Below are 16,202 nucleotides of genomic sequence, written 5' to 3' on the forward strand. Positions count from 1 at the left end.
GTAGAGTTGTTATTTTATTTTTATTATTTTAATTGTATTTTTTGTTAGATTTTATTGTGTAATTTAAAATATTTATATGTGGAGTAATGTTTTGATTTTAAAATGTAAATTGGTTAATTAGATTTGTTTATTTTGACTTAATTTAATTATATTATGTTAGTAAAATTAATAATTATTTTAATTAAATATTATCATTTTATATATAGGTTAATAAATTTTAGAAATGTAAGATAATAAAATAAAAGATATATTATAATATAATTTCTTTTAATTTTTTTTTTTTTTTTTTTAGAATTTTTATTAGACGTTTTTGATGTTTTAGATTCTGAATTTTTTTTTTATAATCTTTATTATTAAAGTTATTTTTTTTATTTTTTTTATTTTACTTAATTTTTTTATTTTTTTTTATATTATTATATTTATATTTTTTTTTAAAGTTAATTATTTAACTTTGATTATTAAGTATTAGTTTATGAATATTTTTTTATTTATTTTAATTTGAGTGGAATATGTGATTAAATTTAATTAATTTAAAATTTATTGTTTTTTAAGGATTAAATTTTTTATTTAACTTTTTTTAATATTATTTTATTTTTTTTTGTTTTCTTTTTTTGATATTATAAGGTTATTATTTTTTTCTTAAATTATCTTAGTTTTAATAATTTTATTTTTTAGGTTTTTAATAGAATATTTATTTTTTTAGGTATTTGTTTTTTTTTTTTTTTTTCTAGAAAGTTTAGTTTAATTAGTATTAGATTCTATTTTTTGTTTTGTTATAGATTTTCTTTTTATGAATTTAGATTTGATTTCTAATTTTTTTGATTTTTAGTTTTTTTTATTATTTTGGAATTTTTTTTGTCATTTTGTAATTTACTTTTTTTTTATAATTTCTTTAATTTGTTTGGTTTTAATATTATCTTTTGGAAATATAGGAGAAAAAAAGGATTCTTTTGTCTTTTTTTTTTAAAGTTGGTTAACGAATTTTTTTTATTTTTTAATAATATAATAGTAATAATATATAAGATTTTAAATTTTTTTTGTAAATTCTTAATAAATTTAAGGAAAATAAAACTATTAAAAAGTATAATTTCTTAAAAATTATATTATTAATAAATTATTTTATATAATATATTATATATTATTAAATTAGTACTTTTAAAATTATTTTAAATAATATTCTATTTATATGTAAATTAATGCTTATTTGGAATGGTATAGTGTATGTTTTAAATAATGAAATTAATTATGATTTTAGTTAAAATATATTATTTTATTAATTATTAGAAATAAAATATAGAAGGTATGCTAAATTATGTTAATAAAATCTTTTAAAAAAAAATTAAATATTATATTCTTTTATATTATATGATTTTATAATTTAAAGTTTTTATATATTTAATAATTTTATATATATAAAGATTTTTATAATTTTAAAAATTTTATTATAATTATATAGTATATTTAAAAATATTTTAATAATATTTATTAATATTTATAGAATTATTTAATAGATTATTAATATTTTTGTAATTTAAATACAGAAATTTATATAATATATTAGTTATAGTTTTAATATTTTACTTTTTTAATTTATCTTATATTCTTTAATTTTATCAGTTATTATTTAAAACCTTTTTAAAATAATAGTTATTTTTTACATTATAAATATTATAGTTTATACTAAGTTTATTCTAGTTTATAAATTTAAAAAAAAAAGTAATATTATAATAATTATTAACAAAAAAAATATTAGAGTTTATTATTAAAAGTTAAAAAGTAAATATTTAAATTTAAAATATTTTCACTAAAATATTATTTTATATATAAATTATTAATATACTTTTAGTTATTACTTTAAAAAAAATAAAGTTTTATCAAAAAAATATAGAATATTTACTTTTAAAAACGATTTTCATATATTTTTATTAAAAACTTTTATAAAAAATTAATTATATTACAAGAGAAAGTAACCTCAAAGTTAAAAAAAGTATATTAAATACTCTACAAAAAACTATAAAAGTATTTATAATAAAATATTTTTAAAGTAAATTATATTATATTTATAAAGTATAAAATATAACTGTTAATTAATATATTTAGTCTATAACACTTTTATAATTTACCATAATTATATTATTATCGAACTTAAAGATATTACTTTTTGGAAGTAAATAATAAAAGAATTTTGTTTTAAGATTAATATTTAGATTGAGAAAAGATTATTTTAATATTTTAATATTATTTTTATTTTAAAATTTAGAAAAATATAAATAATAGAATGGTAGAATTATAATTTAATAAAAATATATGTAGTATTATTTTATATATGGTTATTTTAGTGTTGTTTTATTGATAAGCTAAAAATCTAAACTGAACTGAATTAGTTTATAAACTGCTTAGCAAAAACCATACCAAACCAATCCACACTTGGCAGTTTATAATGGTTTGGTTTCCGGTTTAAACCGCGCCATGTCAATCACTATCGACGACTTGGGTTTAGCCGCGTACTTGTAATAATAAATAAATTAAAACTTCTGTACAATCTTTAATATTAGATGTTATTTCTGTTTTTCTTTTATATCGAAATCAACTATAACTATATATTCAATTTTCTCTTCAATATATTCTTATTTTTTTATATTTTTTATCTTAATGATTACTATATTTATGTTATCAGTCTAAAAATGTTGCAGGTACAGGCTCACTCCACACTGCTAAGCTTTCATCACCAGCTGGCTGCCTTCCCGTCGGTGTATTCTCATTAACGAGATCACCATCTATATAATGCTCTACCATAAATCCATTAGGATCCCACCAGTAATCAAAGATCTGGCTACCCAATCTGTGTCTGCCTAGACCCCATACAGGCTTATGACCTTTTTCTTTCAGCCAATAGTGCCCCATATTCTGGCTATCATAATCATGGACTTCGAATGAGGAGTGGTGAACATGTTGAGTCGCGGCAACTGAGAGAAAAAAGGCTAATAATCCGGAGGCAATTAGAAGAAGTCATTTTAATGATGGAAGAGTGAAGTTTTGTAATTACAGTGATGGTCAACGTATTCTTTCCCTCTGTCGATATGGAGAAAAGCTGCCACATCAAACTTCTGTCTAGGGTCGTTTTGTGCATACAATATGTCTGAGGGAACAAGGTTGAAGTGATTTGTGTACCATTTAAATTGAAGTTCGAAATCATGGATCGTAAGACCAAAATGGCCGAGCTAAAAGAATATTAGTTTAAAGCTACTTTGCTTTAGCTTAGATTGGGATGGAGAATAATCGATGTACTTTATGAATAGCCGCGGGTCCAGGCTTAAACCGCTGGAAGGCACCTTTCCTCGGTTTTGAGAATTCATCATTAATTTGAAGGGCTTCTAACGGCTGTTTTTTCGGCTGTGCTCTAGGAGACGCGCCATAAATGAAGTTTACTGGGAAGCCCTCCGGATCATGAACTGTTGTCATGTGGCCTGCAATACCATCAAAACTGCTTAGTTTTTAATGGATACCCATGAGCTCAAGAATTTGGAACCACATACCTCCACCCGGCGCCTGTTTTAATTTGACAATAGGACTGTTACCTAGCTTGGAAGCCCTGTTCGGCAGTTCTTCATGTCAGTTTTGGCCATGGTAATATTCTAGTTGGGATCTAGATCCAGATATAGAGGTCAACCTTTCTAAATCCTCCCAGCTCTCAACCTCCCAAGTTCCCCCGAGAAATTTTTTTTCACTCCCAATTCCTGCATAGTAAACGTACTGATCGATGCCATAACCCCCGAACCATATAGCTGTTTCAGTCCTCTTCACTACTTCCATTCCAAAATCCAACAAGAACGTAGTTAATGCGTTGATTCCGGACAATGGATGTTGATAACGCATGTGAGAAATCTTTGTAATTTTTATTTTGGGGATCAAGGAAGAGGAGTTCCAACGAGTCGCGGGGACGTGTTCGATACTTTTCATAGCGACACTGGCTGGAACCGTGCTACCAGAATTCGGGGCTACGTTAGACCCCCCGGGCGTGTCGGAATGTGTTGAACATGTCGCATTTTGGTTTTCCATTTCAGCGAGCCGTACACGTGCCCACAAGCTTTTCCGATTCGGAATCCTCCAAATTTTAATAATGGGCTTCGAAATATCCTAATATCAACGTTGGTCTGGCTATCTTAACTATAGAGAGTCTCTATCGATGTTTTGTGCTTAGGAGGTCGAGTGAGTTCCCCAGGTTCTTCATAAATTCATGCTTTCGTCATCGACATGTGCCGAAGTTGTAGGCCGGTATTCACTAACAGCGGCTTCGGCCCGAGAACCGTGTATGCATGTCGCTACGCTAAAAATATTCCAGTTTCGAAGCTCAAAAGGACCGGCTTATCTTTACATTGGCAGTCGATAACTGTTGCATATCTCAGGAAAACCAGAACTCCTCTCTAGCATGATGCGGGATTGGGTACAATTGGCGTATATCTAATATGGTATCTTTCATAGAGTGAATAATCCCGCTCGACATATACACATGTATATAAACGTTACTGTATCAACAAAGGAGCCGGAGGATATCCGGATTTATATTCGTCGAAGCACACTCACGACAAATATCTTGGCTTTACATATATAATTGTTTATTCCATGACCTATCATTCGAAAGTCTTGTAATTGAGATTGAACCCAATGTTGATTATCCCCGAAAGAGGAACTAGTCCTAGGTGATTGTAATGACGTTAAAATAAAACCGACTTATATACACGCTAAAGTCTGATGATTTCTCGGAGATGCTGATCGGTGGCCATCCACTCCTGGTATTGCTTCGTTGACCGCTTCACGAAGCTCACAGTTGTGACCATAGTGACCTCCGGGTCTCGAGCTGGGGGGTTTTTATATTCGCTGTATTCACCACCATCGTATACTGTTGATCCCTGAATTATGACCTCTTGATAAGTATCTAGTGGCAGGCCCTCTCCTTCTATATAGCCTTCTAGGTTGATATTACTGCCAGTACTAGCGTCGATGAATTCCCTAACAGTTGTAGTTTCGCTGCACTCAAATGGTTGTGGGTAGGTCCAGCTGAGTGGCGAAATCGTTGAGATCTCAACTTTCCAAGATCCCTTATCGCCGGAACCAACAGTCGATTTCACTAAAGGCTCATCAAGGAAGCTGCAAGTGGAAATATCCCAAACGTCTTGTAAATTTGGATTTTCCCACCACTTCCCTTTTGGGAATCGGAATCGGTAGCATTCTACGGTTCCATTTCTGACTACACAGCTGATCTGATTTGCGAGTTCTTGGAACATACTATGAACAGAGGGAAAGCCCGGTTTACGGGGTCGATCAAAATGGTACCGAGTTTCTTGCAAAGCTCTAGTTTGAAATAAGTTACTCCAGACAGGTAGAGCTAAATCAGCTGCGACTTGGTCAACAATTTCGTCGAGATGAGAAAGGATTTCGTGATGTATTTCTCGAGGGAGGTCGCGAAGAGGCATGGTGCCAGTAAATAAACAGGCCCAATAAAATTCAGTAGACACTTCCTATAACTTTAGGCTATGAGAGGCGCGTGTTCTGGTGATAGGTTCCTGACAATTGAAATCAACATCTAAATTATGCCACCCCGCTTTTGTTCAATACCACGGAATTGTGCCAAGGCGCCGAGATTTGGCTTACCGTTAAGAATTCTAGAGTACCCAGTGGCAATACATCATTGTGATTAAATACATAAGATGGTGTACCTCGATCTTGTTTATATCCCGGATTCATGCAAAAAAAAGGGACTTCTATCATACAATCGATCGTTTAATGCTAAGCCCAAACTTGATGGAATTCGATCTTGGTAACAAAACCTGCTATTTTTAGAGCGAAACAAAGACGTGATCATCGTCATTAACTATCGACTAGTAGGATAACCGTTTAGTTACTTTCATACGGCCACCCACATTCCGCCCAGTTTCCACCGTCCCTTGCCCATTTCAGACTATTTACAAAAGCAGAAACTGCACACCGACCTTTCTTATCCTTTTTACAAGCTTTTAATTCCATCGTTTTATCGTTGATAACAACCCTGACAAACTCCTTCCCCTTATTATCCATGCATTGCAGCTTCTCCACGTACATTCTGCTAGCAAAGGGAACCAACTCCGCCGCGTTGAACTTGCTGGTCTGTTCTATTTCAGTGGTCGAAAGGTTGCGGATCCCTTGGAAGAGATTTAAAGCCGAAAAGATAGAAGTCATTGTGTTATCATGTGAGAAGTCGGCATACAGTTTCTTTCCAAGAGGAAAGGTAGCTGGGTCGTTATCGAGCGTGCTGTTGGTCGTAGTCGAGTCATTAACTGGAGTACTAGTTAACCGGGAGATAAGCTCATTGACGTAGCCAATACCCTGAGCTGGTCCCAACGGATTGCCAGGGCCATATCCGTAAAACTTTCCGAGAGAGAGATAGTAGTTGTATAATTTGAATTCATCCTTGCTAAATAACTCGCAAAACGGTGGCAGTGGGTCACCGGTTGGCTCCGCGACAGTATAAAACGGGCAGAGTGACATCAAGTTGATTGTGTCCTGGGGAGTTATGCTGACCCCGGAAATTTCGCTAGTCAACCACTTAATGATGGGTTTTGTGAAAGAAGTGGCATATTCAGTTTGAGCTGCAGATGCGACTTTAGAGAACCTTCCAGTCTCGAATTCGCGGCAGGTACCATGGTCCATAGTATTGTTGAATGGGTATCCTTCATAGACTAGGACCGGGGGTGGGAAGGACATCACAGGCCCGCCGATTTGCTTTGCCCTTTCGTCAATGAAGCCTTGTGCAAATTTGTCGCCTGAGTCAATGACCCGCTGTTGAGCCGAGAATCTGAAGAAAGGGACATGATCGGAAGCTAGAGATTTGTAACGGCGGTAAAATCTGACTCCGGAATTGTACATTTCCTGTTCGCCGAATGGCGTGAGGGTATCGGAACCTAGGGTGTATTGGAATTTTTTGATGAAGGATGTTTTGTGGGAATACGACGTCGCTTGGGACTGAATTTTATTGAGGGTAAATTTGATACTCTCACCGGCGCCTCTAGTTGGATATCGAGCGCCATGTCGAGATAAGACTATACATTTGCAAGGTTAGACCAAATTATGCAGCGAAAGTCTAGAAGCAATACCGTTTGCGAAGGTGACTTGGCAATTGTGGTAGATATCCAAGTTCGAATCAGTAGTAGGTTCGATAGAAAAGTAAGGTGAATAGGGGCCCCATGAACGACTTATGTCCTTATGGCAGGAATAACCGTTATCTGGTGAGTCGCAGCGTCGTTGCCTCAATATAAGTTTCCCGGTTACCCTATACATAAATCTTAGCATATGGAAACGGACCCGAAGCATTACGGGTAATCGTACAGTTCAGTCAGCAGCACCATGGGCGTTACTAGGCCCCAGATGAACATATTTGCTGTGAATACAACTAAAGACACGCAATCCTCGCGGCCATAGAGGATTTTATTATCCTCGTCCGTGTAGTTATAGCTCGATATGCAGCTTCGTCTCCAGTTCAATATTATGAGCAAGAGAGCCAAGAGCAAAATAGCAGCTTTATACCATCGAGCTCGCAACTTCCCTAGCGGAGGGCTAGGTTCAAGGAGGATACCCATGGCGCTGGCGCCACAGAGCGCGAAGATTCGAGGTTATAATTAGCAACTTATTTGTGTTGATACAATTGTCGGGGCATATATACAATCTTTCATGCCATGCTGAGTTCTGAGCTAGGGGAACAAGGCCAGCCCGATCGACTGCCTGAATCGGATCAACCCTGAAAGGCCTTAAATGTGCCCCGGAAAGGGTAAATATCGCGACCGATGACAGGCAAGCTCGGGCAGCCTCAGGCGGGCTCAGCAGCCAGCAGCTATCGGAGATACCTTTACTAAGTAGATAGCTGAGAATGTTTCGACCGCCGTGCGATCTTCCTTTAGCCTTTCAAGAGCCGTGTGATCTCTTCCAAACGCGATTGTGGTTGCCGGACTGGACAAAGTCTTCAGAATGACTGCTAGAGGAATGTCGTGAATCGTGGAGATGTTACGCGGAGCTGAACCGAACAGGCAGCCATCATCGCTTGTTTTGTTCCTACGGGCTTGGCGCCGTTCTAAACGTGGCGAGCCAAAGTCCGCTCATTGGATGAAGTTCTCGGGGTTTTGAAGACGCAAAAAGGAAGTCCGATGTATCGCCTAGGGAGGCTTCTTTTCGAAGCCAAGTGAAGTTTCCTCTGGTCCATCGAGCCTAGTAGTCAGATTCTTAGTACTATGACATAGTCTTATGTTTGGGCCTCGCAATCGGTTGGTGGTGAGGAATCAACGGTGGCTGTCACGGTGGTGGTGGTGGTTTGTACAAGACAAACCCTTCAACATCAATTCTTCAGCCCCAGCTTCCGGGTCGCGTGAGGCTTGCTTGTATTGGAATAAAACTGGCCCTCCTGATAGTTAACGGCGGACGGATTTGCTCTTACTCACAGCTATTACGCTATAAGATATGACCACGAGCCTTGAACTACAGGGTAGGATGCGATCTCAAAGTCGTATACACAGCTGCATACAATATGGCTGTCTAGGCTGCCATTCCAGGCCTCCCCACACCTTCGGCCCAGGGAAAGCTTGACCTTCCTGTCAACGCCAAGAGCCCCACCCCGCAGATTCAACGACAGTCTTGAGGGACGTCAACGTTAAATACTTGGTATCGATCCGTATCTTTCTCCAAAGTTTGACAGTCGATTCAATTTGATCGCGATTATGCCAGGGGACGAGCCAATTGAAACTTAGCTTTGAGAAACGTTGTAAGTACAAGGATTTGAACCCCCATTCGTTTGCTCGCATAAGAATTCCGTGCATATTATGGCAGTCGATGTGGAGATTAATGCGACCACCAATGCAATCGCCCGGCACATTCTCAAGCTTTCACCGTTTAATGATTCAACACCGGGTCGATGTCTAATATCATCGCAATACTATAGTTGCAGTTATCCTAGCGAGAGAAGAAATGGCAACAAGGACCGATATATAGGTAACTCCCGGAGCCCTTTGCACTTCACCTTGGCGAAGTTGAAGGGTTTAGTCCCCAAAGCCTTCCATATTCTATGGGTTAAGAAGGAAGCTAGGCCACAAATAGCTGAATCGTTACCGTATTGCAGATGAGAAGATCAGGGCCTGGATATTCGACGGGACCTGCATGCATACAGTATGCAAGGAACCTGGTTGGTCTGTCTCGCTTTCAGGATGTCTCAATCAAGGTTTGTCGCTGCAGCTTCTCCAGCCGGCTTTTCCGAGAGAAAGCCTCGCCGCTGGTAGCCTTGTGCCAATGCTCCTGATTGACAAGAAAGCTGATACTTGTGATCTATGGCAGGTTGGGTCAAGGGCTACTTCTATAAAGTGTCAGGTTTACCCCGGTGTTGATCACCTCTTATATCGTTTTACTCGATCGCCGGATCTAGCTTCCATCTCCTCCAGCAGTTGTTAATCCGAGAAGTTTATCGCTTAATTCAGCTCAATGGTCAACTACAGGGCCTTCTCCTATGCCCTTTTGGCAGCAAGCCATGTCGCTGCTGTTCCTTTCACCAGGCGAGCAGAACCCACCTCGGGATTCGTCAACCAGACTACTTGCAATGGCAAAACCTATACTTACCGTGCCTTAAATGGTTACGGTTTCGTGCCGAGCGACGGCAGAGATAAGTACGGTGATACCGTTAGCATCGGGAGTAGCATCAAAATTTCCGGTTGGACGTACGATAAAGCCACCGGGAGCTATATAGGTACTCTCTGGGGCTTGCCAGATCGTGGCTGGTATGTTGTCAGACATGTTCCCGCCTTTACCGAATTAACCTAACCGGATAACTTCGTACAGGAACGTTGAGGGAACGACCAATTTCCAGCCAAGGGTCCACAAATACACCTTCAAGTTTACTCCGAAGAGCTCATCCGCAACTCCTAATCTCGAGTTCAACTACCTCGATACAATCCTTCTTACTGACCCTAATGGTCAACCTTTAACCGGCCTTGATCCCAACACCATCCACAAAATTTCTGGTTATCCAGACCTCCCAGCAAGCTCGTACACTGGAGACGGTTGGGGTGGCGAAGGCCCAGGTGGCATCCGTGTCGTCCTAGATGCTGAGGCCCTCGTTCTCTCCAGGGATGGCGGGTTTTGGATCTCCGACGAATACGGCCCCTATATATACTCATTCTCCCCAGGAGGTCAAGTCCGAAAGGTTATTAGTCCACCGAATGCCATCCTGCCTCTCCGTAACGGTAAAGTCGACTTCTCTTCCAATAATCCACCCAGATACGACCCAAGCCTTAGCCCCCACCCCGCAAACCCAACTCAGGGACGTTCAAACAATCAGGGCTTAGAAGGTATGACCGGATCTTTTGATGGTCGTAACCTTTACGCACTGCTACAGTCCACTGGGACGCAAGAAGGTGGTCTGGAAAAGACTACAAACCGAAATGCTCGTCTTTTGAAATACGATATCAGTGGTATTGAGCCACGATTTGCTGGTGAATGGGTTGTTCCCCTCCCACAATATTATGATGTGAGCTATCTTTCTATAACAATGAAGCATATGTATCTTGGCCTTTTCTAACGTATCCCCTCTCCATAGCCTAATAAGTCCGCCAAGAACAATCCACGCACCGCTGCTCAGTCCGAGATCCAGTGGGTGGGCGATGACCAATTCTTAGTTGTCGCCCGTGATGGTAATTACGGCGGCGGTGGTGTAGATGGTACCACCTCCTACTACCGTCAAGTAGACCTTTTCGATATTTCCGATGCTACCAACATTAAGGGCAAATACGACAACTTTAATGACAGTATCACGGTCAGCACTAACTCCAAGGTCCTCAAGGACGGTATCACGCCCGCTCAATACTGTCCCTTTATTGATATCAACCTAAACTCTGAGCTTGCTAAGTTTGGGCTCCACAATGGTGGTGCTCGCGACCACAGTCTCCTGAACGAGAAGTGGGAGGGATTGGCACTTGTCCCTGCTGATGGTGATGCTGGTGATGATGATGAGTGGTACTTGTTTGTGTCGAGCGATAACGATTTTATAACTCAGAATGGATTTGCGGATGGTGGTTCCATAGCCTTCAGCGATGCCAATGGCTGGGATTTGAACAACCAGGTCCTTGTCTTCAAGGTCAAGCTTCCAGACCACTCGAGGCCGTTTGCTAGGACCGGAGCTGGAAAGGGTGGATTGGCCGTCCCCTAGATCAATTTAAAAGTCATCTAACTAATCTTACGACTCCTACTATCGTCTTATCCTAATAGTCTTTCAAATTTTATGGGAAACAATTCCACTAGCTAATAAATATCGATTCAATACAACGACATTAAAAATTTTGTCCCGGTATGATATACTGTAGATATATACCTCTTTCCGAGACATTCGGGCAAAGTTGCTTATTACTCAAGCGTCCATGATGAAAAATTGGAAGCTCAAATGTCTGCATACCACTGTGGGTGAGCGAGAATCTATCGATGCATGTTAATATCTATCTCGCACATAAACCTTCAAAGTAACGCTCATACACGTATATAAGGCCAAAGACTTACCCAAAAATTCGTCGCCTTGACGCTTGCAGAAAACTGTTGCAAGAGGGGCGAAACTTCATCGTAGGGATTCTGGTGGGTTGAATCGTCTTGAACGGCCGAAGTGATGAATATATTGCCAACTCTAAATTTTTGTCCCATGTCGTCACAGATCTGCTGCTGATCCAGAGCCGTGCCGTTGAAATCGTGAATTATAATTGCTTGTTTATACCGCGGACAGTTCGTATATGGCGCTTTGATAAACGGGGCCCTGTAAAGGTTCGAGTAATAATCCTCAAAACTAACGATGCTGTCGACGTTAGTGTAGAAGTTACATTCAATGGGCTGCCCAGGGTTCATCATGATATATGGGGCTGGGCGAGAGGGAGGGGACGACCAGACTGATTTTATGTTATTCGCGAAGGAGATGTAGTAGCTTTTTGAGGAGGCGCCGTATGCCATATCGTCAACGAAGATGCCATCAATGTGGATATCCTTCCCGGTGAAGTTAGCCCAGTTCTTGTATGTCTGAATTTGTGGCTTATACACTGAAGCGGGGATAATTGTGGGGTTACTATCCACGTAGCCGATGAAGTTGGTGTTATTGAGACTGTTGGCATAGCTGAGGACTGATTTCCAATCATCGTTTGGGTAGCCGTAGAGGTCACCAGGCCCGCTATTGGGATTCACGATGATGTTGAAGATTACGGATGGATTTGAAGTTATAGATTGAAAAAAGGGGTACCAGGCGCAAGACGGCGCAGTAGCAGATGTGGAGCAGCTCGAAGGGTACATGTAAAGGGGGAAGACCGCGGAGAGGATGTTGACCATTTTGGCAGCGTTCCTGGTAAGTTTTGGTTAGCTACCCCATGGGCCCCAATTCTAGGTATCTTTAAGAGTAGAAATCCTGGAAAGGAACTAGCTCTTATAGGGTATCATCAACACCGAAACGTACGAGAGGGTTATGTGTTGATAGCGTTGGAATTTCTACGCTTCTTTCTTGCTCGCGCATACGTGTGTGGCACGTGGTGTCAAAGCTAAGTTAGAAGTACTAGTTCGAAGCACTGGTACTAACGAATGTGCCTCTATTCTTCTCGATGGGATCGCCTGCTTTTGTAGGCTCTGGGGTCAGCTTTAGGCCGCACTATTTCAAAACGGTGCATAAGTTGTTAGGTGTGATCCGGATCAAAGAGCAAGGATTGACCGAAAGCTTCACAGGCCAAAACTCCATCAAAAACCTAAGCTTAGTGAGCCTTCAATGCAATGGTGTAACCAGTGTTGGGGCGGGTGCAACATCAGCTGCAGTACCTGACCAGCCATAGTTAACTATGTGTGTGTCTGTGGGGGTACCTAGATGGGCTGTGATATAAGATGCAAGTTCTCGGCGCCGGCCACAGACCATGGCGAGATTGTTCTAGAGGGCAAATAGGAAACATGTTAAGACCAGCCAGATTTCCAATATATAATGCCTCAACAGGAGTTTCGGCGGCGATAACAGGATGTAAACTACCACTTGATATTACATTAGGATGTATATTGTGCGAAAATGTCAAAGAGTATCTCCCCGCCATATTATCCGTAGGATATATATATACCCCTTTAGCACGGGGCAAACCCATCTGGTGCACGGTAATATCTCTATGAAATTCTAAAATATCGGCTAGTAACGTGGCATTGCAGAGCACTCCTACTTGCGCTTCGCAGTTACCATTTTTGGCCGATACGAGCTTACACATGACTACGAGGCATGTCTCATGAAACCTTCTCCCGCTAAACTACCACGCAGCTTTGCGAACAGCCATGTTATTAGAATGATTCAGGAATGTCGACAGCTAATAGGAACGATCCTTGAAGATAGGACTTGTTGCTTCGGGAGAAGTCCAATGTTGGATATGCACCCATGGAATGTAATCACATATTTACTCCGGGCTGATTCTCCATATTCGATCAATATATCGTTGAATTGGGAGTCTGGAGACACAAGCTTTGACCGTTAGAAGTTTCGCGGGTTGAGTTGAATTGAATTCTCTCTCTCTCTTCCTCCCTCTACCATATTCCTTACTCCAATCCATTTTAGGACGCAGATGGTCGCCCTTATCAGTTACCTATTTCGGAATTCCGAATTGCAGTACATTGGCTAGACTCTCACAGGTTTCCCATCCTAAACTCCTTAACAACTTGCCTCTTCCTTTTCTCATCGACTTGTCATACTCTTCGTCGCCGACAATTTTAGTCTGTCCATTCGGCCCCCATACTACTACTACCTTCTTGCTAGCAGCCTGCTCCCACTGCGAAATAAATCCTTCACCGTATGCGAATCTAAAAACTCTCGCAGCCATATCTTCTCCCAATTCTATTTCCTCGGAATTTAGTAGGTGTCTATGGTTTTGTAGCAATAATGTAATATCGAAAAGATGTGCTGCTAGTCCTTTCCATTGAGATTCAAAATTGTTGGGCTGGTGAAAATGGTAGCGCGAAACTTTGCTCGAACTTTCGGTACCGTCATAGATAGTATGTATAACTGGGAGATACCAGCGTAGGTCGGTGAGGAGCTCCATGCAGTGTACCAATGACTTTTCCGAGGGATCGGAAGATGAGAGGTCATACGCTTTGATCATCTCAGATGCTGCAGTTGGTGCTAGTGTCGACTTTATGCAATCTATGAAGTATGTTGCATTGTTAGGGTGGTTCAGAACACGCGTTTTAAAACAACTAGCCTATATTTGATCAGTGTGAGCGAGGGTTTGTCCGATGCGCTGCGATCCAGTATGTCTTACATCATGGAAACAGTCTCCAATGGCGAGCTCCTCGCACCAAGACGTTCGTGTCTTTCCAGCTATTGTATTCAAAGTAACAACATCATCCAGGAATCCATCTTCTATGCTGGGGCCAACATGAATCAGAGGTGGTAATTTTGATATCACATCATCTGGAGATAGTCTACTCAATTCCTTTCTCCTCTCCTCAGTGGATTTGTTTTCCAGGTCCAACGCTTGTATAACATCGCGGTATAGTGCCTCTTGCTGGTGCTCGACTTTTGACGGACGTAGAGTTGCGCTACCAGACATTACCAGCGCCCTATTAAAGAGCGGAGTTGAGATCTGAAGTAATGCGGAAAGTAGCACTGGTTGATCCACATTAGCATATACATCTAGAAACCCGGTATTTAGGTCTGGAAAAGATGCTACTTACTAGCGCCGGCCGACTCCCCAAACGCCGTTATGTTATGCCGGTCGCCGCCAAACCCTTCAATATGCATTTGTAACCATCGGAAGCCTAGAACTTGGTCTTTCAGCCCGTAGTTCCCAGTGTTTTTTAGTTCCTTACTTGAAAGGAGACCGAGTACTCCAAGTCGATAACTAAATGGTTAAATTTTTGGGGGTTAGGTATGGTATATATGAATAGCAAAGGAGACTATGAGTATGGCCTACTTGAAAGCGACACCTATTACTGGCTTTTTCTGCTTAACCGATATATCCACGAAGTTTTGGAGATCTAATTTCTCGTTAGAAATGATATTGGGCCAGACTTGAAAGCATAAAATCGATCTGGGTTATAAAATACCATATTGTGGCCAGGAGTTACCGCCGACCACCCAGTAGCCGCTCAAATGAAGATTAGTTCGATTTCATACTATTCAGGTTTACACCCTGAGGCTCCATAGATAACTTACCCGTGAATCCTTAAAGCCAGTGGATAGTTAACACTTAATCAAAAAAGAATTCTTGAGCCTGCAGCTACATACCAAACGATAACTGGTAACTTCTCGCCTGGTTTTAGGCCTTTCGGCACCGTGATGACGACATTTAATCCATCTTCTTCGCTCTGTTTATACTCTGCATCGTGGGGGAGCTCCGCCCCGCAAAGTGCAAAGTCAAACTTGATACCGTCTGGTATTTGTGGGCAAAGAGGGCCCCATCTTGTCGCATCATACGGCCTCGCCGGTGAAGCTATCGGGCCGTGGTGTAGTGATGCTTCTTTGAAGCGCCCAATGAAGTGAGCATATGGTATTCCCCTGTACTGGACGCTTAAGGGGAGCGGGAGACCTTGTAGAGGTCCCAGTGTAGGGTGGTCCAGTGTTGAAGTCATATCCGAGTGTATTAAGATTCAATATGTGTACTCGACCGAGAAATCATGCGCAAGCGAGCAAGCTTTGATGATTCGATTCGAGTTTGTGCTTGGCCGAGCCTGAGCTACGTCCAAAACCGATATTCAATACAAAAAAATATACACCGAAAGTTCTAACAAAAAAAGGAGCAATAGAGACTTGGTTTCTCTAAAACTCTAGTTTATCTTATTGTCGACATGACAGTGCAACGTCGCGACGCAACAGGTCAAGAAAATGCAACACAAACCACCCCGCAAAACGCAACAAGCTGGGTATTCCCCGCCTTCCGACACACCTAGCCGAAACCAAGCGCCTAATCCGGATCCACAATTGGAAACTGGCCAAACCATATATTCCTTTCGGATCGACAAACCGAGCGTGCAACTTCGGTATTTGGTAGATTGGGTGGTCAGATATCTGTGTCGTTTAGACGTATTATCAAGAGCTTGATCAGCAGGGGCGGGGCAACTGCAGTCAGCTGCGAAGAAAGATCAGAGTCATGTCATATCTCTATGTCTTACAAGACCGAGTGTTCGGGGTTATATAAATTTCCCAGGTC

At 40.4% G+C, this 16,202-nt stretch overlaps 5 protein-coding genes across 5 annotated transcripts; 1 reads left to right on the forward strand and 4 right to left on the reverse strand.

The window, feature by feature from the left end:
- Positions 1-2,673: 2,673 nt before the first annotated feature.
- On the reverse strand, positions 2,674-3,876 carry AOL_s00170g1 (uncharacterized protein; the record flags this gene model as incomplete). Its single annotated transcript, XM_011127630.1, has 5 exons — positions 2,674-2,981; positions 3,047-3,221; positions 3,289-3,467; positions 3,537-3,592; positions 3,755-3,876. 5 exons carry the CDS (start codon positions 3,874-3,876, stop codon positions 2,674-2,676), a joined length of 840 nt encoding a protein of 279 aa, XP_011125932.1.
- An 866-nt stretch (positions 3,877-4,742) lies between these two features.
- AOL_s00170g2 (uncharacterized protein) lies at positions 4,743-5,474 on the reverse strand (the record flags this gene model as incomplete). The annotated part of the gene is made up of 1 exon (XM_011127631.1): positions 4,743-5,474. The coding sequence occupies one exon, from the start codon at positions 5,472-5,474 to the stop codon at positions 4,743-4,745; it is 732 nt and encodes a 243-aa protein (XP_011125933.1).
- A 421-nt stretch (positions 5,475-5,895) lies between these two features.
- AOL_s00170g3 (uncharacterized protein) lies at positions 5,896-7,613 on the reverse strand (the record flags this gene model as incomplete). Its single annotated transcript, XM_011127632.1, has 3 exons — positions 5,896-7,076; positions 7,131-7,306; positions 7,363-7,613. The coding sequence occupies 3 exons, from the start codon at positions 7,611-7,613 to the stop codon at positions 5,896-5,898; spliced, it is 1,608 nt and encodes a 535-aa protein (XP_011125934.1).
- A 1,882-nt stretch (positions 7,614-9,495) lies between these two features.
- Positions 9,496-11,215, forward strand: AOL_s00170g4 (uncharacterized protein; the record flags this gene model as incomplete). Its single annotated transcript, XM_011127633.1, has 3 exons — positions 9,496-9,788; positions 9,850-10,537; positions 10,607-11,215. 3 exons carry the CDS (start codon positions 9,496-9,498, stop codon positions 11,213-11,215), a joined length of 1,590 nt encoding a protein of 529 aa, XP_011125935.1.
- A 227-nt stretch (positions 11,216-11,442) lies between these two features.
- AOL_s00170g5 (uncharacterized protein) lies at positions 11,443-15,624 on the reverse strand (the record flags this gene model as incomplete). Its single annotated transcript, XM_011127634.1, has 9 exons — positions 11,443-11,478; positions 11,560-12,379; positions 13,747-14,252; positions 14,313-14,659; positions 14,728-14,894; positions 14,967-15,030; positions 15,100-15,140; positions 15,209-15,217; positions 15,281-15,624. The coding sequence occupies 9 exons, from the start codon at positions 15,622-15,624 to the stop codon at positions 11,443-11,445; spliced, it is 2,334 nt and encodes a 777-aa protein (XP_011125936.1).
- Between the last annotated feature and the right edge of the window lie 578 nt (positions 15,625-16,202).

The sequence above is a fragment of the Orbilia oligospora genome (genome assembly GCF_000225545.1).
Source record: "Orbilia oligospora ATCC 24927 unplaced genomic scaffold scaffold00170, whole genome shotgun sequence".
In the NCBI taxonomy this organism is placed as follows: Eukaryota; Fungi; Ascomycota; class Orbiliomycetes; order Orbiliales; family Orbiliaceae; genus Orbilia; species Orbilia oligospora.